This window comes from Cetorhinus maximus, chromosome 7 (assembly GCF_964194155.1).
Source record: "Cetorhinus maximus chromosome 7, sCetMax3.hap1.1, whole genome shotgun sequence".
In the NCBI taxonomy this organism is placed as follows: Eukaryota; Metazoa; Chordata; class Chondrichthyes; order Lamniformes; family Cetorhinidae; genus Cetorhinus; species Cetorhinus maximus.
This window is the reverse complement of record NC_135885.1, coordinates 114568239-114592929: the sequence shown is the minus strand read 5'-3', so window position 1 is coordinate 114592929 and position 24691 is coordinate 114568239. Positions and strand designations below refer to the sequence as shown.

General features: G+C 41.5%; 1 protein-coding gene across 2 annotated transcripts in view; it reads left to right on the top strand.

The window, feature by feature from the left end:
* Positions 1-24691, top strand: part of LOC144682992 (glypican-5-like) — a 1265567-nt gene that overhangs the window by 749408 nt on the left and 491468 nt on the right. For both annotated transcript variants that reach the window (XM_078545931.1, XM_078545930.1), the window contains exon 7: positions 18360-18528. In XM_078545931.1, coding sequence (XP_078402057.1) covers positions 18360-18528 — 169 coding nt within the window. The remainder of the gene's footprint in view (positions 1-18359; positions 18529-24691) is intronic.

Sequence of the window (24691 nt, the reverse complement as noted above, 5' to 3'; positions counted from 1 at the left end):
AGACAGCAACATGAACACTAGAAGTCATTGGCGTGCAGAAATGAGATAATAGGATAGAAATTTATGTTGATGATAATAGCAAATGGACACTTAATGTACTTTTATGGCAATCTTCTACCTGGCATTACTACTGAAGGTATACCTTCTTACAATAATGCCTGCATTAAATAGCAAAAGGAGGAATATCATACCATTTTGTTAAGTGTTCATCTCCAAATACACCGGCTAAATCTCTATCAAAATCAATCACTTCACACTTCTCTGCATTAAATTTCACCGGCCACCTGTCTGACCATTCCGCCAAACTGTTTATGTCTTTTTGAAGTTTTTTATTTCATGGGTGTGGGCATGGCTGGCTAGGCCAGCATTTATTGTCCATTCCTAATTGCCCTTGAGAAGGTGGTGGTGAGCCGTCTTCTTGAACTGCTGCAGTGCATGAGGTGTAGGTACACCCACGGTGCTGTTAGGACCATGGTCCCTCTGTGGTCTCTATCTGAGCCTGACTCCCTGGACTATGAATTATAAGATATGAATTATTAAGGTGTTTCTTACTATAAGCTAGTTTCTGTCAAGCAACCATAATACGGTGTTTCCACACGAATAATTCATCATGATGGTAGCATAGGCAAACAATGGAGTTTGACTTCTGGCCATTTGCACCTCATTGTGATTGAATGGGTTTTCTTTTTGGTAAACCATTTTGGTAAAATTTCAGACTGCTGCCAGAGAGCCTGGGCAGCCATTGTGTATCAGTTTCTGTAGGCACTTAAACAATAGGAGCTGTTAACTCCAGAGGAGAAAACTATTTTTTAAATGTTTCTTCTATGGAATATCCAAAAGGTTATTTACATTTTAATGTCTTGTTCAGGCCAGTAGGCTTCTTCCAGCCTTGAGCAGTTCCTGTATATTTGCAGACAGGGAGGAAAGTCACCGGACTCCCCCAGACTCCATCTTGTTAAGGTGAATTGTCCTTTTACATTCTGCTTTTTAAAAGTAAAGCGACCACCATAAATTTGTGGGCATAACTAGGTCAGTGTAACAGTGACCAAAATTAGCTTCACCATTAATTTTAGAGTAAGTTCTGACTAAGTAGCCTGGATTTTGCTATGAGAAGCGAAGGAATGATTTGCGTCATTCACCCCACATAAAGTTGCCCACAGCCTTTTAGTTGGCTTATCAGCAGAGATTCCCAGTCATCCAGAATCTGTTTGAATTTGACATCCCCTACAGAGGACCTGTGGTCCATGAACAGGACAAGCAGTACAAAGATTGCTCAAACAATCAGACTGAAGACTCCTCACAGAGACATGCAGACAAGAAAGCAGGAAGTAAAGAAAAATAAATAAAGATTACATTTAAATTATTTTACAGTGAGAAAAATAAAGATTGGGACATATAGATGAGATTACAGGAGACACATTAAATATATAAACAAAAATTAACATTACTTTTTACACACGATTCATGTAGCTACAGTTCATCAATGTTATTTATTAAGTAACATAGGGTGTGAATTTCCTCAGGGCTTCTTCCACTCCAAATATGTATAAAAAGGATTTTAGCTAAAAATGTGGCACCAGAGCAGGGCAATGTCCAAGGAAATTGCCAGTGATAATTGCAGGCACTTACTATAAATGGGAATTTGTATCCTCAATTACATAAAGCCAGGAGAGTTTAACCTCGAAGAGCTACACATAGGTACTCTGGAAATTTTACAGCTGTAAAATTACTCTTATCAAACCACTGCAGTACCACATCTCCAACTTCCATTGAAGATCCTTTGAATTAGATGAAAGGTTATAGATTTTCAGTGTGTGTATGCATATATGACTGCAGTCAGACTGTAGTGACAAACATTTGATGCTGGAACTTATGGTTGGTATATTTGGAAATGAACACTTAACATACTGGTATGATAGTCCTCCTTTTTGCTATTTAATACAGGCATTATTGTAATCTTCAATATAATGCCAGGTAAAAGATAGTATCTTGAGAGGAAACTCGGCAAAAGCCCTGTTAACCAGCTCTCTGACAAAGTTGCCTTAGTGGAGTAGGAGAAGCCTCGAACAAATTCTCGCCAGAGTATTCCAACAACATAACCAATTGCTGCTCTGTGCATGTAGCTGTAGGAACAGATGTGCACAAATGGTTGGACCAGAATGACTCATTAGAACCAGAGGATCAGCCCAATTATTAGTAACTAATGCTAGGACTAGCAATATTCAGTCAACTCAAGTACTCAAGCAAATTTCATTGTAGGATTTTCACTTACTGTTCAAAATTCTAGTTGATTTTACTACAATTTGATGCAAAACAATGACATGTCTAGGGGTTGAGAAGAAATATAGTATTAAATAAGGCAGAGGAGTCCATTCAGCCCATTGAGCTGGTGCCAGTTCTCTGCAAGAGTAATCTTGTTCATCCCACACCCCTGCCCTTTCCCCAAAGCCTTGTGTTTTTCTCCCCTCATGTAGTTACCCAGTTCCCTTTTGAAAGCTATGATTGAATTGACCTCCATCATCCTCTATAGGTAGTGCATTCCAGATCCTGATCGCTTGTGGAAAAATGTTTTTCCTCATGTCACTTCTGGTTCTTTTTGCCAATCACTTTAAATCTGAGTCTTTTGGTTCTCGGCCTTTCTGCCATGAGAACAGGTTCTCTCTATCTATCATGCCTAGACCCCTTATGATTTTGAATACTTCTATAAAATCTCCACTGAGCCCTCACTGTTCTAAGCAGAACTTCAGCTTCTCCAATCTATCCACATAACTGAAGTTTTTCATCCCTTGAACCATTGTAGTAAATCTCTTCTGCATCCTCAACAAGGTCTTCTCATCCTTCCTAAAGTGTGGTGCTCATAATTGGACACAATACATCAATTCTGGCTGAATGAGTATTCTATGAAGACTTTTTTTTATTCATTCACAGGATGTGGGCTTCGCTGGCTGGGCCAGCATTTATTGCTCATCCTTAGTTGCCCTTGAAAAGGTGCTGGTGAGCTGCCTTCTTGAATCGCTGCAGTCCATGTGGTGTAGGTACACCCACAATGCTGTTAGGGAGTTCCAGGATTTTGACCCAGTGACAGTAAAGAAACGGCGATATATTTCCAAGTCAGGATGGTGAATGACTTGGAGGGGAACCTCCAGGTTGTGATGTTCCCAACTATCTGCCTCCCTTTTCCTTCTAGATGGTAATGTTCGTGGGTTTGGAAGGTGCTGTCTAAGGAGCCTTGGTGAATTCTTGCAGTGCATCTTGCAGATGGTACACACTGCTGCTATTATGCGTCGGTGGTGGAGGGAGCGAATGTTTGTGGATGTAGTGCCAATCAAGTTTCTTCAGTGTTGTGGGAGCTGCACTCAACCAGGCATTTGGGGAATATTCCATCACACTCCTGACTTGTGCCTTGTAGATGGTGGACAGGCTTTGGGGAGTCAGGAGGTGAGTTACTCGTCGCACGGTTCCTGGCACCTGACCTGCTCTTGTAGCCACAGTATTTATATGGCTAGTCCAGTTCAGTTTCTGGTCAATGGTAACCCCCAGGATGTTGATAGGGGGGTATTCAGTGATGGTAATGCCATTGAACATCACGGTCATTGCCTGACACTTGTGTGGCTTGAATGTTACTTGCCAATTGTCAGCCCAAGCCTGGATATTGTCCAGGTCTTGCTGCATTTGGACATGGGCTGCTTCAGTATCTGAGGAGTCGTGAATGGTGCTGAACATTGTGCAATTATCAGTGAACATCCCCACTTCTGACTTTATGATGGAAGGAAGGTCATTGATGAAGCAATTGAAGATGGTTGGGCCTAGGACAGTACCTTGAGGAACTCCTGCAGTGATGTCCTGGAGCTGAGATGACTGACCTCCAACAACCACAACCATTGTCCTTTGTGCTAGGTATGACTCCAACCAGTGGAGAGTTTTGCCCCTGATTCCCATTGACTCCAGTTTTGCTGGGGCTCCTTGATGCCACACTCGGCCAAATGCTGCCTTGATGTCAAGGGCAGTCACTCTCATCTCATCTCAGGAGTTCAGCTCTTTTGTCCATGTTTGAACCAAGGCTGTAATGAGGTCAGGAACTGAGTGACCCTGGCGGAACCCAAGCTGAGCATCAGTGAGCAGGTTATTGCTAAGCAAGCACCACTTGATAGCACTGTTGATGACCCCTTCCCATTACTTTACTGATGATCGAGAGTAGACTGATGGGGCGGTAATTGGCCGGGGTGGATTTGTCCTGCTTTTGCGTACAGGACATTCCTGGGCAATTTAACACAGCCGGGTAGATGTCAGTGTTGTTGCTGTACTGGAATAGCTTGGCTAGAGTGCAGTAAGTTCTGGAGCACAAGTCTTCAGTACTATTGCCGGAATACTGTCGGGGCCTATAGCCTTTGCAGTATCCAGTGCCCTCAGCCATTTCTTGATATCACATGGAGTGAATCGAATTGACTGAAGACTGGTATCTGTGATGCTGGGGACCTCCAGAGGAGGCTGAGATGGATCATCCACTCGGCACTTCTGGCTGAAGATTTTTGCGAATGCTTCAGCCTTATCTTTTGCACTGCTGTGCTGGTCTCCTCCATCATTGAGGATGGGGATATTTGTGGAGCCCCCTCCTCCAGTGAGTTGTTTAGTTGCCCACCACCATTCACGACTGGATGTGGCGGGACTCTCATCATAATCTCATCATAACTTCCTTGGTTTTGTTCTCTAATCCTCTGTTTATAAAACCTAGCATCCTGTATGTTTTTTAATTGTGTTCTCAACCTGCCCTGTTATCTTCAACAATTTATGTATATATCCCCTGGTTATTTCTGTTCCTGCATCCCCGATAGAATTGTATCCTTCATTTTATATTGCCTATCCTCATTCTTGCTACCAAAATACATCATTTTTTGCATATAATTTCATCTGCTACATGTTCACCCATTTCATCCACCTGTACATAACCTCCTGAAGTCTATCACTGTCCTCTTCCGAGCTCGAGCTGCTTCAGCTGATGACACTTGCTGCACATGTGATTATTTAGGACACAGGAAGTGTCCTGGAGTTTCCACATGAAACAGAATTTGCATTCAGCAGGATTGAGGCACCCTGACATGCCTCTATTTATGTACTAACTCCAAACTAAACAGAAATAAATAAAGACTTTAAAAAGGCACACACTAAATACTCACCAATCAGCACCTCCCTTTGTGCTGACATTACTTTAGTTTATTTTACCTCGCACCCTAACATTCGTGAACATTTAGGGTACAAGTCACTTTGCTGCGCTGCCCCTAGACTCCTTCACATCCGTGCTTTTCATTCTTTGTACAGCCACTCTGCGGCTTCACCCCAGTATGGGCTTTGCAGCTCTTCTGATCATATGAAGCCCTTTAGCCGCAATTTTATCTCAGAACGGGAACTGGATGAGGTGAACGGCAACCCCATGCCCCCTCCTGTCCAAACTTTGCCAGGCTGAGACCCAGTGTGACATTAATTCCTGGAACTCATCTATATGCTGCCAGTCTGCGGCCTGTCCCATACAAGTAGGGAACAGCAATTAGCCAGCAGGTGGGAATAGAATTTCAGGTGGCAAGAAGCCAGCACCATTTGAACAGCTGATGCAAGAAGGTGAGTCGTAGGAAGGAGGGTTTTGGAGAATGTCATGTGCGGGGTGGAATGGGCAGAGGGGAGGCTCACATAGTGGAGGTGTAATCTTTCCCAGTGGTTCCCACTGGAACACCTCTTCTCCACAAGGAATATTAAAAACAAAGCAAAACAACCCACCTGTTTGGACCTCTTTTTGCCTAGGATCCTCTTCCGCTTTTCCAGCCATCTTCACCTGGCAAGAAAGCCAATGTCTTCTTTGCTCAGCCCGCAAAATTGCAGCTGGGTTTGATGATGAAATTGCACCCCTCCCCCACCCGTCACTGCCACACGCGCACCCCCCACCCCCACAACCACATGCTTTTAGAGAATGAACATGGCAGCTTTAAGACAGAGTCCATGCTGCCTGCTCAGAAGAGCAGGTTAAAATTCCAGATAGCAAGATTGATGTAGGACATCAGCAAATAAATTTTAATTTCCACACATCCAGTTTCCAGAACAATAACAACAACAACTTATATTTATATAGTGCCTTTATCATAATGAAACATCCAAGGTGCTTCATAGGAACATTATAACGCAAAATGTGACACTGAGCCACGAAAGGAAATATTAGGTCAGATGACCAAAAGTTTGGTCACAGAGATATGTGTTAAGGAGTGTCTTAAATTAGGAATGTGATGTAGAGCGGTGGAGAGGTGTAGGGAAGGAATTCCAGAACCTGAAGCTTAGGCAACTGGAGGCATGGCCACCAACGCTGGAGCAATTATAATTGGGAATACACAAGAGACCAGAATTAGGGAGGAGTGCAGATATCTCAGAGGGTTGTGGAGCTTGAGGAGATTACAGAGGCCGGGGGTGGTGGTGGGGCTGGGGTGGGGGGGGGGGGGTGGGGTGATGCAGGTCATGGAAGGATTTGAAAACAGGGGTGAGAGTTTTAAATTCAAGACATTGCTTGATTGGGAGCCAATGTAGGTCGCTGAGGACAAGGGTGACAGGGGAATGGGTTGCGATTTAAGACACAGGCAGCAAAGTTTAAATGACCTCAAGTTTATGGAGGCTGGAATGTGGAAGATTAGCCAGGAGTGCGTTGGAATAGTCGAGCCTAGAGGTGACAAAGGCATGATTGAGGGTTTCAACATTGGAAGAGCTGGGACAGGGGCAAACTTGGGCAATGTTACGGAGGTGGAAATAGGCGGTCATAGTAACCGCACGAATAAGTGGTTGGAAGACCATCTCAGGATTAAATGTGACAACAAAGTTGCGAACAGACTGATTTAATCTCAGTCTGTAGCTGGAATGGGATGGAGTTATCATCAGGGAAATTGAGTTTAGAACAGGGACGAAAAGCAATAGCTTCAGTCTTCCCAGTATTTAATTGGAGGAATTTTCTGCTCATCCAATACTGGATTTTGGATAAACAGTTTGATAATTTAGCAACAGAGGAGGAGTTGAGAGAGGCAGTGGCCCAAGATAAGTATATTTAAAATACTCTGCCATATTATTTTTCTAATAATCTGAAGTGTGTTACTAAACTGATACTTGCATGAGGTGTTAAACTGATATTAATATAAACAACAGATATTGAGGGGAGAAACGTGTATCTTTGAATAATTGTGTATAACATCTATTAGCTTTCACACAGACTCTGTTTCATTTATGTAGTGCTGTAATACTTTCTGTAGACTAATATTAATAAATGTGTGCGCCCATTAGCTGACTTTATTTTAATGAATGACCTAAATGTGCCACATCATGATATAAGTTCATGTACTGAGGTAACCTGCTGAATGTTGAGATTATTCACCAGTTTCTGAATCTCCTTATGGTTTCTCGCATTACAGAAAGCATACGGACATAAGTACATACGAATGAGGAAGGGGAACAGGAGTAGGCCACTCAGCCCCGCGATCCCACGCCGCTATTCAATAAGATCATGGCTGATCTGATTTTAACCTCAACTCCACATTCCCACCTAGCCCAGATAACCTTTCACCCCCTTGCTTGTCAAGAATCTATCTACATCTGCCTTAAAGATATTCACAGATTGTGCCTCAGCCACCTTTTGAGGAAGGGAATTCCAAATTCTCACAACCCCCTGAGAGAAAAATAAATTCCTCATCTCTGTCTTAAATGAGTGATCCCTTACTTTTAAACTGTGGCCCCTAGTTCTAAATTCTCCCATAAGAGGAAACATCCTTTCCACATCCAACCTGTCAAGTCTGTTCCAGTCAAATTGCCTCTTTCTCTTCTAAACTCCAGTGGATGCAAGCCTAGCCTGTCCAGCCTTTCCTCATAAGACAACCCACCCATTCCATGTATTAATGTAGTAAACTTTCTCTGAACTGCTTCTAATGCATTTATATCTTTCCTTAAATGAGGAGACCAATATTGTACACAGTACTCCAGATGTGGTCTCAACAATGCCCAGTATAACGGAAGCATAACCTCCCTACTCTTGTATTCAATTCCCTTTGCAAGAAACAGTAACATTCTATTAGCTCTGCTCAGTACTTGCTGCACCTGCATACTAACCTTTTGCGATTCAGCACTAGGACATCTGATCCCTCTGCATCTCAGAGCTCTGCAACCACTCACCATTTGGGTAATATGCCTCTTTTTTTGTTCATCCTGCCAAAATGGATAACCTCACATTTTCCCACATTATACCCCATTTGGCAGGTCTTTGCTTATTCACCTTACCTATTGATACCCTTTCGTAGGCTCTTTATGTCCTGTTCACAACTTACTTTCCTACCTATCTTTGTGCCATCAGCAAATTTAGCAACCACACCATTAGTCCCTTCATCCAAGTCATTTATATCAACTGTAAAAGGTTGAGGCCCCAGCACTGATCCCCGTGGCACACTACCTGTTACATCCTGCCAAACGGAGAATGGCCCATTTATGCCTACTCTCTGTTTTGTGTTTGCTAGCCAATCTTCTATCCATGCCAATATGTTACCCTCTGCACCATGAGCTTTTATTTTCCTCAATAACCTTTGATGACACAGCTTATCAAATGCCTTCTGAAAAATTTAAGTACAGTACATCCACCAGTTCCCCTTTATCCACAGCACCTGTTACTTCTTCAAAGAACGCCAATAAGTTGGTTAAACCTGATTTCTCTTACACAAAATTATGTTGACTCTGCCTGATTACCTTGAACTTATCCAAGTACCCTGTTATAACATCTTTAATAATAACTTCCACCATTTTCCCTAAGACAGATGTTAAGTTAACTGGCCTATAGTTTCCTGCTTTCTGTCTCCCTCCCTTTTTGAATAAAGGAGTTACATTTGCTACTTTCCAATCTAATGGAACCTTCCCGAATCTAGTGGATTCTGCAAAATTGAAACCAATGCATCAACTATCTCACTAGCCACTTCTTTCAAGACCCTAGGATGAAATCCATCAGGACCCAGGGGCTTGTCAACCCGCAGTTCCAACAATTTTCTCAATACCACTTCCCTGGTGATTATAATTTTCTTGAGTTCCTCACTCCCTTCCAATTCCTTATTTACAACAAAGCAAAGCATGTGTGATAGGAGAAAAAGCAAGTTTTGAAGGGAAAATTGTAAGTGCTAAATTTCCTTTGGCCTCTGATCAGGAATTTTCTGAATTGCTGTTTATTTCTAAATAAATGGTACCTTATAACCGTAAAACTTTATGGGCAGAATCTTGCCCTTGGATGGCGGGCGGGCCCCACCAGCTTGGCGGCGGGCGAGCAGCCGACCCCCGCCACTGAAACGGGGCTTGCCGCCATTTTAAGTGGGCGGGCCAATTAAGGCCTGCCCAGCGGCATTCCCGACGGGAAGCGCAATGCGCTTCCTGTGCGGGGGGAGGGAATCCCCAACTGTCAAAGTGCGCTCTTTCGCGCACATGCATGTGCATGAAAGAGCGCACTTCTCCCTGAGGCAAAATCCTGTCTCAGGGAGAATATTGAGAGTGTCAAAAACATTAAAAATAGAAACATTAAAAAATTATTAACATGTCCCCCTCATGTGACAATGTCACACAAGATGGGACATGTTAATAAAGAACACATACACTTTATTTACTTTTTACAATATGGACATGAAACTTCATCCCACCAGTGGATGAAGTTTCATCAATAATCTGGAGCCCGCCGGGGCTCCTGGCCTGCCCGCCAGCCTTAAGGTTGGATGGGCAGGTCTTTAATTACTTTAAATAGCCTGTCAGTGGCCTCAATTAGCCATTGACAGGTAGGCGGGCGAACAGCTGATTTCACTGTCCGCCCGCCTTCCTAAAAATTTAAATGGACCGGGATGATGTCGGGGATTCCTCCTGACATCATCCCGCGTCATTTTCCCCTCGGCGAGCGGGCCCCGCCCCCAATTCGCCGAGGGGAAAATCCTGGCCTATAAGTACCGCTTGCTTTAAAATTGCAGTAAAATTGTAAATATCAACATTTTGGCAAGTGCGGAAATCTTTGTGAATAAGGCTGTTTGAGCAGTTTTGCTCTTAATAGGATATTTTTGGTATTCAATCGTCATCAGTTGCATATCTTACTTATGGAAAAAAGGCACCATGGAACATGAGTATTTCTGAACATTTGAAAAATATTTCAATAGCTTTTGCATGCATGCTTCAGCAGAGACGGACCAGTGCCTAACAATAAAAAATCTCATTAGAATATGGCCTTTAGTTAGACCTTCATATTTAATGGAATTTAGGACTTCTTTAATGATTTGCATTTTTACCTGTGTTATCCCACATTTATTAATATTATTTTATCACTTTAGGCTCTATTCCTACAAACGTATTATTGTCTTTTTGTGTTTGCAGTTGAGGCTGTTAGAGGCATAGGGGTAGAAATTTAATTGTGTTTCATCTAATTTTCAGGCACTAAATCTGCATTTTGCACACCAATTTCGAGGTGGGATGTCATGCGCTGAAAGTGTGTGTGGAATGCAACAGCCATCAACAGCCATTTGAAGCATCTTAGCAATTGCTGGAAATGAACACTTGAGCTCATTAAATTATTTGAATAGGGGTCTTGTATTAGGACCGTTTTTGGAAATTCATTCATAAACCTACCCAGTGATTACTCAAGGAGCTTGCTAAAGCATTGCTATTTAAAAGATTCCCACTTCCTTGACTATCTTTGGATAGTTAATTTCAACTACTAGGAGTCTCTTTATGGCTGCTTAGGCTGAGCTTAGAAAATCTTTAATACTAAATAGCTGTTGGTGAGCTGACCTTTTGGCTGCAGTTTGTACTCTGCCACATCCTTGAATGTGGGAGTACTGGGTAATATCAGAATGCTTCTTGGATTGCCATTGAGATTGCTGGAACAGAGGGAAAGTGACAGCAAGCACAACAACATAAATCTGAGGAGGGCCAAAAAGAGGAAGGCAAGGGATGCCTTTGGGATGCTGGTTTCCTGCAACGAGGTGTCCTCCAACGACAGAAGAATGATGTGTAAGAACATAAGAAATAAGAGCAAGAGTTGCCCATTTGACTTGTCCAGCCTGCTCTATTATTCAATGAGATCATGGATGAATTTCTACATCAACTCCACTTTCCTTCCCTATCCCTATATCCTTTGATTTCCTCAGTGCCCAAAAATCTATTGATCTCATTCTTGAATATAATCAGGGACTGAGCATCCACAGCCCACTGGGGCAGAGAATTCCAAAGATTCACAATCCTCAAAGTGAAGAAATTTCCCCTCAACTCAGACCTAAATGGCTGACCCCTTATTCTGAGAAAATAACCCCTAGTTTGAGACTCCCCAGCCAGAAGAAGCAGCAACTACCCTTTGAAGCCCTCTATGAATTTTATACACGTCAATGAGATAACATTTCATTCTTCTACACTCAAGACCACTTTTTCTCAATCTCTCATAGGACAGGAATCATTCTAGTGAATTTAAGTTGCACCCCTCCATGGCAAGTATATCCTTCCTTGGGAAAGGAGACCAATACCAATACAAAATATTCAAAGTGACATCTCACCAACACCTTTATATATTTGCAGCAAGACTTTCTAACTTTTATGCTTCAATCCTCCGTGTATTAAAAGCCAACACACCATTTGCCTTCCTAATTGTTTGCTGTACCTGCATCTTATTTTACTGTGATTCATATACAAGGAGCCAAGATCCCTTTGAATACTAACATTTACTAGATTCACATCTTTAAAATAATATTCTGTTTTTCATTACTTCCTACAGAAGTGGATAATCCACAGTTTCCCATATTATAATCCATCAGCCAACTTTTTGTTCAATCACTTAACCAATCCATATCCTTTTACAGCCCTTTGCAATTGCTCAAGCTTACTTCCCCCCTTAACTTTGTCATCAGCAAATATGGATATATTATAGAATCATTACAGCATGGAAGAAGGTCATTCAGCTGTGCTAGCTCTCTGCAAGAGCAATTTAGCTAGTCCCACCCCCAGGCCCTCTCCTATAGCCATGCATTTTTTTTTCCTTTCAGGTTCTCATCCAATTCCCCTTTAAAATCCACAATTGAACCTGTTTCAAAAGCCGGTGCATTCCAGGTCATAATCACTCGCTGCATAAAAAGGTTTTTCCTCATGTCACCATGTTAGCTCTTTTGCTAATCACTATAAATCTGTGCCCTCAGCTTCTCGCCCCTTCCACCAGTGGGAACAATTTTTCTCTCTCTACTCTGTCTAGATCCCTTCTTTTTTTTTCAACACCTCTGTAATATCTCCTGTCAAGCTCCTCTTCTTCAAGGACAACAACTCAAGCTCCTACAGTCTATCCATGTAGCTGAAACCCTTCATCTCCAGAACAATTCTCATAAATTTGCACCCTCACTGAATCCTGCATGTCCGTTCTAAAGTACAGTGCCCAGAATTAGGTACAATACTCTAGATGAGTCCAAACCAGTGTTTTGAAAAGGTGCATCACAACTTGTACTTAATGCCTCTATTTATATGGTTCGGCATCCCATATGCCTTCTTAACCACTTTCTGAACCTGCCCTGACACCTTCCATGATGTGCGTACATTTACCCTCAGATCTCCGTGTTCCTGCGCACCCTTTAGAATTGTACAATTTAGCTTTTATTGTCTCTCCTCATTTTTCCTACTATCATGGTTCCCCATAGAGACCTACAACTTTTAAAAAGAAATGAATTTCTCAAACGACCAAAGGAAATAATCAAAGATAAAATTTCACATTTTAAGACTTTTTACTGGAACAAACAAACTAAAATCAATATAGATAAAACATTAATTAACAGGCAACTAATACACCAAACTAAAGAAAAGGTACTTTCACGTTAACTAATGAATGCAATCGAGATGCATCTTATAAGCCCTTTTGCTGTACATCACACTTCTGGCAGATGACAAAAACAAGCCTGGTGTTACTCCCAGCTCCCTAGAAGGCTAGGTTGCAGCTTTCTCTGTCCTTCGAAAGTTGTTCCACTCAGCTTGAGCCTTCCAAATCTGACTTCCACAAGCAAGGCCCAGCTTGACCTTAAATCTCCATAAGTCCAGACTGTTCTATTTCCTCCCTTTCGAACAGAAAGCTAACTTTTACCAGCATCCTGCTTCTACACAGCAGTAGCTGCTTTTTCTCCACTCAGCAGCAGTTGCTTTCTCTGTCTCCCTGTCTCACAAAGCAGCTGTTCCTTTACTGGGAGTTACTATGTACAGGTGTGAAAATTGAAACTTGATTTCAATCGGTTTCTATTTGAGCTTCACCCTCATGGCAACCAGACTACACAGGTATGTCTCTGAGCTGGGGTGCTTCTGAAATTCCCAATTTTACCTTAAATTAAAGGAGACATTTTAAAACATAACTGTCTTCTAAAGTCCAGCATTCACAACACTACCAAAATGTATCACATCACATTTCTTTGAGTTAAATTTCAATTTTTGCCCATTTCACCCACCTGTCTATGTCCTCTTGAAGCCTATCATTTTCCTCCTCTCAGTTTATTATACTTCCAAGTTTTGTGTCATCTGAAAATTTTGAAATTGTGCACTGTACACCCAATTCTATGCCATTAGTATAGATTAAGAAAAATAATGGTCCTCGTACTGCCCCCGGGGAATACCAGTGTATACCTTCCTTCCTCCAGTTCAAATCACAATTTTTCACTACTCCTCATTGTTTCCTGTCACTCAAGCCAACGTTATATCCATCCTACCACTTTCCTTTTATTCCATGACGCTCGATTTCCTAATTTATGCTATTGATATAGATTGTTAATAGTTGAGGCTCAAACACTGATCCATGTGACACTCCACTACTAACATCCTGTTTGTTAGCCAGTCCTCAATCCATGCTAATGTATCAGGAACAAAAATGGTAGATGTTGGAATGACTCCAAAGGCCAGACAGCATCTGTGGAGGGGGAAACAGTTCACATTTCAGGTTAATGATTTATTTTCAGAACAGGAAGAAATTGGTGATGTAACAGCATTTACACAATTTCAGGGGCAGAGAAATAGGGAAAATGGGAAAGAGCAAAAGGGAAAGTGTATGATAGGATGGAAGGCATGAGAGATTAAATGACAAAAAGGATAATGCAAGAAAAGGGGGTGATCATAGGACAAACAAAAAGACTGAAGATAGGTCTAGAGGAGCTATAAATGACAAATACTGAGTTATTACCAGCACATACTGTCTAAATAAATGGCTGCAGTGATCATGATCTGAACTAGCTGAACACAGTACCAAGTCTGAAGATTGAAGTACTGTTTCTCAAGCTTTTGATTAGCTTCATGGGAACACTCTACGAGACCAAGGACAAAAAGTCAAAAATGTGATCATGGCAAAGAATTGAAAAGCCAAGCACCTGGAAGGTCAGAGTTGCTCTTGTGGTCTGAAAGGAAGTATTCAGCAATGTCTACTTCTGCTCCTATTTCGTATGTTCGTAATCATTCAATCTGTGTTTGGTCTTCCCAGTGTAGAGGAGACCGCATTGTCAGCAGAAAATAAAAAAATATGAGGAGGCTGCAGTTCAGCTGCCAGGCAGTCAGTAACTATTGTAGCAGAAATTGGAACCAATCACCAGGGCACACACACAACTGCCTGTGGCTATAATGGGTACAATGGCCTTGAGCATCTATGCCAGAAGATCATTCTAGGCCAAACTTCAGTCAGTTTGTTGTCCATTCGACCATCAAGCTGTTGGTGCATGACTTCTTTGCAAGGAGACAACAATGCCTAACTTTACCAACACAGGCTGTTGATCAGGAGAAGAGAGCTGTTGAATCTTCGTGCATCACTGGCTTTCGTCAGATGCAATACCTTATTGACTGTGTTTTCCCCCATCAAGGACCAGCCAGGGATAACCATCTTGAGCATCTACCAGTGAACATAAATTTGTATCTGACCTTTATATAGGAGAATACTTGGGAAATCGTGACCAATTGGTAATCTATTAGTTGGTAAGATCAGAGGTACTGAGAATATCTAACTTATTTCGATATATTCTTTAACTTGTGCAAATCAAGCAGTTTTCTTCCCATTGTGAGGTCCCTGACGTCCACCTGGCTGTCCTCAGCATGGCTGAGAAGGGATTTTACAAGCTGTCTCCTGGGCCCGTCCACCACCACCTACTGCTGCTCACTAGTGGGTATTTCAACACAAGCAAATCCCTCTAAGTCACTTTATAGCCTGGCTGGGATGTTAATATAGAGTGATGGAGCACGTCATGGTGCCTCCTGTGAACGATACTCCTCCTCTTACCTCTCAATGGCTTAGTGTTGCTAAGGGGATCATGAGGGTAAAAGAATAAGGACAAGAGTTGAGCATAGCACTGAGAGGCTGGAGAGTTGAAGATGTCAGCCATCACAGTGAAGCTGTATGATTGTGTATTTTACAGAGGTTCATGAAGGATGCAAGTAAAATTCAGAGACCCTGTTCAGAGGGATCCTTGGCCTTGAAACCTCCTATCCTCATAATCTGGTGAGGCCCCTGATTTCTAGGGCTTTCTGCTTTGATTCAGAGAGATTCATTAAGTTGGTCAGTTCACCTTTCCTTTGTATTGAGCATTGTTTTGTTTTGCGGATATTGAATGCAAGAGTTAGTGAGTGTCTCTTGAAAAGTAGAGTGCAAATATATGGAGCTTGTACATGTGTGGATGTTGTGAGGAAGAAGAAGAAGAGGTGTTAGATGGTTGGCAGCTGTGTGGAGCATGAAGTGAGAAAGGAGACATTGGAGAAGTTGGCGACTGGGCAAAGGCTGCCAAGTGAGAAGAGTTCTACTAAGCACTGCAGTGAAAATATCAAGGAAGAGGTGAGTGTGTGTTTATAATGAGTATGAAGGGTGGTGATTCCTTGTGCTGGATGCTGAAGGATGGGATGGAGGGGAGGAAATTGTTGAGGAGGGGGATAAGGGCTGTTGCCATATGTTGTTGTGAGAGATGGAGAAATGTGGAGCTGGACTCTTCCTTGATACTCTTGAGAGGTCATTGAAGTGCTTCCTGCACTGCGTCTGGGACCTGGGGATGATGCCCTTGGAGATGATAATCTCAGCAATCACTCTCCATGGCTGGTGAACTTGGTGTTTTGAAATCTTCTTTCCACTGATAGGAGAGTGAAGTTTCTTCTTCACCTTGATCTCTTATAACAGGATCTCCGTGGAAGTTTCAAAGAACCTGGAGGTTTACCTGCAACATTTTGGAACTCTTTCTTCCTGCAGCAGTCAGCAAACCTTTGCAGACTGTTGTGATGTGGCAGGTCGTATGTGCCAGCCGGCCGGCCCAAATTCACATGGGAAACTTGGCCACACTATCACAACAATTTTGCAATTTATATTTATTATGAGAAGATTTGTGCACTGAATTCAGAAGTAATGAGTCCACGAACACCTTTAGTGATTTTAAAAATTAAATTCTAGCATTTAACATTTATTAACAAAATAAAGAATTGAAACACACACATAAGATTACAGTTATTTGATATTACAACAAATCCCAAATTTCCTAATTAACCTGACTCCCAACTATACATCCCCTTTAAGGCAACAGTCCAAAATAGATTTTAAATTTCAATAGGCAATCCATCAAGGTTACCACACACCCATTCAACAGTGGAATCCCAAAGGCTTTTAAACACAACTTTAGTTACTGGAGCAGCACTTCTTCAGAGTGGCTAGGGCTTCTTCAAAGTCTATGTCACTTGGTGTAACTTTCAAGATTTTACACGGCCACCCCCACATAGGCTTCCATCCTTCTTTACATATGTTTCTCTCTCTTTAATGTGCAAAATCCCATTGTTCTACATGTCTTTGGAAATTTACTTTTCCCATAACATAAAATCTTCCATGTCATCACTATGGTCTTTTTCCTTTTGGAAAAAATAAATGTAATAACCTTGCCCTATTTATTTTGTTAGTTGTAAACGTCCTACCATCTCTTTGTAAATCAAGTAACTCCCCACTTATCTTAAAATGCAAATTTCATTCTCACCTCATCTACTGACTCTTTTACTCTAGCTCACTCATTAGCATTTCAAATACCCTTTTTACGCCTAATTCTTTTGATAATTTCAACCTTGCAATTTATCTGACTCTAATTCAATTAATTCAGCCAACCACAGAACCACACATATAACCACACCTTAAAATGTCCCACAATACTATTATGGAAAATATGATTGTTTCATGACAATAAAAAGATGCAAAATTACTTTAAGAGGTGCATGACCACTTTAAATAGATCCCCAGCTGACCTACCAGCAGTTAATTGCAATTTGAAGGTGGTGTATTTCACAGTGTGCCAGTGAATTGATTGGCAGTTTTAATGAGATTCAGGTGTTAAACTACCCCAGGCCTGTTTTGTAGGTCAGCGGGTGTGTTTCAAACTTAAACTCCTAAAACCTGCTTGGAGTTAAAATCAGAGCCACATTTTTAACATTTTCAGCAAAGCCATAGGATGTCAACTGGTAATTTTTTAAAAAAAAAACAATTTAGGGTGTGATTTGAGCTCCATAGTACTAAGAAGGTGTGTATTTTTTTAAACGAAGTAAAAGCCCTGAGTCTGAAGGCTGCTGAAATAGTTCTCACACCAGAAGCATAAAAATTCTGCTGGAGTGTTATTGAGGTGGACACAGGAATGAAAGGTGCAACTGATTGAAACGAGATCCGGTTCATAAAACTGCTGGTTTGCCCTTTTGGTCTCACTGTACTAGGTGCTTCTGCTTGTAGATTGAATCATTTTAAGTGAGAAAAGATAATAGTATACTCAGGGCAAAGGATTAAAAATGATCACACATACTAATTACGGTTTCATGTAGAAATTGAAATGAAAGCCACAGTACAATGTAATCACAGTACAATGCTACATTATGTCTTGATGTAAAAATGTTAAAGAATTGAAATGTCTTTCATCACAACATGCATTAGTATTAATTTGATAATACTTCTCCATTTCACTACACAACAGCATTTTTATGAGTTCAATTGTACACGGTCTAATGACTCTGCCAGCAGCTTGTGGCATTTTTTAAAAAATCTTAAATTTGTGTTTTGTAGAAAAAAAAACAGAATGCTTGAAATACGCAGCAACTTAACAAGTTCTGACAAAAAGTTGGACCTGAAACATTAACCTGTCTTTTCGTATGATAATTGACTGTGTTGTATTCCTGCTGTTTTCTGTTTTATTTTCAGTATTGTGCACATTCAGTTCAGTGTCATGATTTCCAATATTTGCAGATTCTTTTGACATTTTAAAATTCTCATATGTTTCAAGCTAAAGGGATAACTTGTGAAGATGAGAAGCATCATTACAGTGATTGCAAATTGTCGTTTGCAGCTCTTGCAGGGAAAAGTGATCCCCAAGTATGAGAAATGGCATTCAGCAGAAAAGGGCAGTGGGCAAATAGATGGTGATGACATCCAGGTCAGTGGAGACTGTGATGATGAGGATGGCTGCATTGCCTCAGGAAATGGAGAAGTGAAAAAATCTTTCAAAACCTCTGAACGTGAGTTTTTAATAATACCCAAACTACCATTTATCAACATCGATAACTTATTAAAAGTATATTTGCATGAAAGCTTACAATTTATTCATGATGTCATTTGCATTTAAGATACCAAAAATACTTCAGTTTAGAGAAGGAATTAATATTCAAATTAATAGTGTCTGCGCTAAAGTAAACCAAACAATGTCAACAGTTTCTTTTAGATAATTGATCATCATTATTAAAAAGATAGAAAATCAGAAGTAAAAAACCATCTCAAAAAATGTATTTTGGTCACTGAACACGTCTATCTAAGCGATTAAAAGTTTATGAATACATGTCAAAATATATGATTGATCTGAAAATGTTGCTCTTAGGTTGATGCCAACAACTTATCTACATGTGTATTTTAAAATGTTTTGAAATGCATTTATTCCAAGTGAAAGATTGAAAGATTATCTACTTTGAGGAATATTTCTTCCAGAAGAAAGTTAGAGAAGTGATACTATTAGTCTGAGTTGGGCAAAATAGTCCTGTAATACATTACGCTTAGTACCAAGGCTCTATTCTATGCAGCGACGGTTAACTAAAGGGATATTGAGCAAAGGATAATCTAGCTCAGTATGTGATGGTGGATGAATTAATATAAGACTGATAAAAATTGTGTTACCCCTAGGTAAGGCAAACTGTGAATCAAAGATTTCATTTTTAAGAACTTAAAACCCTCAAATGTTTGACGTTCTGGTTTAAAACAAATGTAAATTGCTTATTTAAAATTTTAAAGTAACTTTACAAAATGCCTGAACTTCAATTTTATCTATTCTTGTAACTGGTACCCTATTAGATTTAGAATAATGCATTTCTGTGCTTCATGTCTAATATGCAGAGACTGTAATTTATCTGTCATCTCGCTTGAGAAGTATTGCTGGGCTAAGGCCCTCAGTCATAGAAGGATTGATTTTGTACAATGTTCCATGAACTGAGTTGCAAGTCACTGTATTGTTTTATCCTGCTGTAAAATGAATCCACATGCAAGAGATCTTCACCTCTCTCTGCCACAGCAGTATTCTGTGAGTGCCTCAATGAGGATGTACAGGTAAGTCATGGATAATTTTGTACAAGAATGTTTATTTCCCTAACTAAAAGGACACTCTGCTCAACCAAACCGTTTTTCTGGAAAGATAAGTCTCTGCAACATTGTAATCAAAATCGTGTCACATGCACGTGTTGTCATGATGCATTTTAGCAACATTCTCAGTATATTATGGGCTAGATTTTACACTTTCCCGGCAACAGGTATGAAGGCAGTGGGCATGTAAAATCCAGGGGGTGGCCTTCACAGTGCCTATCCGCCCACCTCATTCTGTCTGAAATTTTACGGATGCAGGGGAGGCGCAGGTGACCCACACACCTTTGGACCTATTGAGGCCCTTAATTGGCCAATTAGTGGTCTCTTAAGAGCATCATCTCACCCTGCTGGTAATTATCCTGCAGCAGGAGGAGGCCCACGTCGTGCAGGAAGCCGGTGGCTGGTGTGGGACAATGTGGTGTGAATCCCTTTTGCAGGCCCAATGGGCCCATCAGAGGCAACCAACGACCCCCCACCGCCCCCCCACCCCACCCCCCACCCCCCTACAAGGTCATCCCCCTGTTTAACCCTCTCCCTGGCCTCTTGAAGCAGGCCCCCCTCACACATGTCGCTGAATCCCCTCACCCCAGACTTAACCTGGGCTCCTTGGCATGGTGGGATTGTCTATAGTCCCAGCAGTGGCCAGCGTTCCCACTGACATCACAGGAACAACCTGGTCATCTGTTGGCGGCAGTTCTCTAAGCCAGTACTTCCTACTGAGATAGGGGCGGATGTCTTGCCTTAAAGCAATTAACGTTGTTCCCAGCACTAAATTGCTGTGGGTCAGCCATTGGCAGCGTGGGCGTGCTCCCCCCTACACTTTAACCGGGGCGGGAGTGTGCAGGGGGCAGGTCCATGGTGCCCCATAAAATCCAGGCCCATGTTTCTAAACAAATGAGAAACAAAATTGCAGAAACCTTTTCATGAAGATTGTACTTAGTTTTGAAAAGAATTTGTGACCAGAACAGGTTAGACTTACAAAAGATGTAATTTAAATTCCAGAGCAGCTTCCTACAGATATCATCATGTAGTGATGAATGATCATTAAATATTTCTGCCTGGGTCTATTTCCATCATAGGGCTTATGTATCCATTTCAAAGGTGCTAAGTGTCTTTCTGATAGGAATGCCAACCCTCCAGTATTGCTCTGTAGTTTCCAGCAGAGTGAGCAGACAGCAGAAAAATCATAGGGACATTTAAAAAATTGTATGTATTTTTCATTTTCATAGGAAAGCTCATATTTGTTACAGAAATTTTGGAGTTGGGAAACGGCTGTTTGACTGGCTGGAGCAGTGGGGCGTATGATAAACCCCTTAGGACTAGAGTTGGCCATCCCACTTTTTGAATGAATTTGCTATTTGACTAACAGTTAACTTAGCAGGAAATGGAAAAAACATGAAACATCTGCATCACAAAGAAAGCAGCATTTTTAATACAGTTCTCTAGAGCAAGTCGAGCGCTTCACCTCAAAACCTGATGCATCAAGATGTTTCTCAAGAATTTTTTAATGAAATCTGATATGATTATAATACGTGGTTGTGTGTTGAAGTACATCGAATTTTACAGCACAGAAGCGGACCATTCCACCCAGCTGCCCTATACCAGTGTTTACAATCCACATGAGCCTCGTCCCACTCTACTTCATCTCACCCTATTACATTCCTTTGTCCTTCATGTTCTTACCTAGCTTCCCCTTAAATGCATCTAGGTAATCACCTCAACCGTTCCACGGGGTAGTGAGTTCCAAATTCTCAACACTGAGTAAAGAAGCTTCTCCAGATTTCCTCATTGGATTTATTGGTGACAATCTTGTATAATGGACCCTAGATTTGGAATCCCCCAGAAGTCTCTGCATCTATCCCACCGCACCCCTTTCTAATTTTAGAGATCTCTATTGGGTCACTTTTCGATCTTTTTAGAGATAAGAAATCCAGTAGTTGAGTCATCGCAATATTTATACCCTCTCCACTATAGATCATATGCATTCAGACCAGGATTTGCATATCCAGGGTGACAAATTCCTGTTGCAGGAAGGCACCCTGCACACTTGGGAGTTGCTGGTGTCCAATTTGACAACCAACTTACTTCTTTGAGAGATCAGGTACATGACATCGCAATCTGAAATATGTCCCTCCAACCCCATTTTTTTTGTCAAAATAATGGGCAAAACAAAATTGAGTTTCTTGTACTACCTGTATTTCACTCACTGCTCCTTTGCTCAATCAGGCCCCAAAGAGGCTTTATTTTAAATTTGCATTTTTGAATTCAGGCAACAGTAACATTACAATACTGCCCATCCTCAATTGCCCTGAAATCATAGTCATTAATCGCAGTGTAGAACTGGAGTCTCGTGTCTGGAAGTCCTGGTAGGGGTGACAAACTCCAAAAAAATTGGTGAACCAGTTGGATTTTTACAATAATCTGGCAGCTTTAATGATTAATATCCTGGTGCCTGCCAACAAATTGCCATAGTGGGATTTGAACTCAAGATTTATGAGTTGCTAGACCACCTTCATAATCTCTTGGTGACCATATTCATGCAAAGTCTCTCCCTCCCCCCTCAGTCTGCCTCTTTTCTCAACAAACCCATAGCTGCTGAAAGAAGATAAACTTCAGAGGTTTATTTGTCAGAGCCAGACCCCTCTATATGCACACGTTGCTTTTCCTCATACCGTTCTATATTTTGTTACTGATGTATGCAACACTACCCATGGAAACTGCACGCAAGTTGGCTCTTTAAGTTGTGTGCATAGCCCTCTAGCACTTAAACAGCTGTAAGGTACTTGCTGTGAGCAGAGTTGGAGTTAGCTGAGAGCTGATTCGGCATCATTCCATATCATTTGAACACCAAGGATTTCAGCTGAACGCTTTCAGGCAAATAAATGTTCACAATTGATGTGGTTTCAGTGTTGTGTGAATTCATTTCAGGTCAGTGACTCCACTTGATCACTTTCAGATGTCTAATGATGACTGAAAGATCCCTTTGGAACATAGAGTATTGCATCCAAGTGCAAGTTAACACTGTTACACACACAATTCTGCCAAAGTTTTCAGGTAGGGCAGGCTCAAAGGGCCAAATGGCCTACTCCTGCTCCTAATTCGTATGTTTGTATATTCATACCTGGGGGGAAATGGGAGTGGGGATATTGACACAGTGGCTCTGGGAGTTCTGATACTTAAAAAATTGTGGTTTGCTAGAACAAGGAATGTCAGTGGTTATACTTAATACACATTTTGCCCAATTATTCCAGGAGAAGGGTGTAGCAGGAGTGCAGTTTTCATTGGCCCAGCAGGGTACATCATGCTGCATGTGGAAAGGGAAAGGTGTAGAAAATGTTATAAGCCATCTTTATTCGTAAATTTGTGCTATGTTTAGGATGTGTGTTGTTACGATCAGGTGAAGAGAGTTTGAACATCTCCTCTCTTTTCCCACTCCTCACTTGACCACAATAGGGCTTAGTGAAAGGATATGCTTGCCAATTCAGTGAATGTGTAACTGTTTACATGCTGTGCTTTAAAAGACACAAACAGACAGGTTTTCTTGAGTTTTAACAAAGAACAGAAAATAGCATTTACTGTACTTAACCCAGCCTAAGAAAAATAATAAAAAATAATAAATTTTCCATTCCTGGACTAAGTCCCATGGCGGGGGCAGGAATGGGGTGAGTTTACCGCCAGGAGACCCTTGGGAATTCGCATAGTATCGCGGGATACTGGCTTAATAAATTATGTAGTCGGAAGTTTCCTGACGTTTTGCATGGTGGGGGTGGGCTGGATGGCTCACACCCCACCATCATAACCAGGTGCCATATTTAAAAGGCGCCCGGACATCAACTGACCCACTATTGAACAAACAATATCCATCTTCTGGAAGATCCTGAAGATAGAAGATGGACCTTCTGGAAGATACTAAAGCCAGACGATCCACCTCCTGGAAGATCCTGAAGATAGAAAATGGACCTCCTGGAAGATACTGAAGACAGATAATCCACCCCCTGGAAGCTGCTGCAGCTCAAAGATCCACCTGGTAGGTATTCTACCCATCCACTGTTGCGCATGGTGTTCCGAGGTCCACGATCGCTGGAGGCCTCCCTCCCGATCTTTCTGCTGGTAAGTCCCAACATCTCCATGCCACATTGATCCAGATGTGTTCTGAGCTGGCGTGATATCCCACAATTCTGGTCAGGCCTTCATCTACAATACTATTAACGGGATGCAAAACAGTTTTACGCCGGCCTCTGGCAGGAATGGTGACTTGCCATGATGGTTGGGAGTGCAAGTTCCTGCTGTCATTTTACAGCAGCAGAAAACCAATTTTTCAGCTCCCACCACATTGTACCCCTTGCACTGCCATTAGAGCTGCTGTGGGGGGGTGGGGGTGGGGGATGGAAAATCCCGCCTTCTGACACAAACACACGTTCACACACACACGTTCACACACACACACACATTCACACTCGCACAAATAGATTACGGTGTGGGAGGATAGATTAAGTAATTTAAAGCCCAGCAAAGGTAAAGGGGTATGCAGTATACTTAAAGGGGTATACTTGAAGATTGGTGACTTGGCTGGCTTCAGGTTGAACTCAGTAGTCCTTCTGGATTGGTGTTGAGGTGGTTTAAATATGTAGATGATCAATTTATCTCTTCTTCTGAAGATAGCAGCTGGGTTTAAGTTCTTAGTAAAATCTGTCTGCAGCAAATGCATAGTCAAAGTCAGCATAATAGATTTGAAGCTTGCAAGTTGTCGAGAAAGAGAGAAAATGAATCCTCACTGCATGCCTTGCAAGATCTTTCTTTCCAAGTCGTGGCACCCAGAACTGCAGATCTGGTCCAACCGTACCTTTGTGTATTTGTAATTGTAGTCCTCTGGTTATGAGGGCTAACATTCCACTAACCTTTTTGATTATTTTTGATAACTACATTTTAATGGTCTGTATAAATTTTTGCAACCTTTTTTTTCAATCTGCAACGTTGCTAGCTTTTCACCATTTAAATAATGCTCAGATTTATCCTTTTTTTTGGGTTCAAAATTAGATGACTTCACACTTTTCT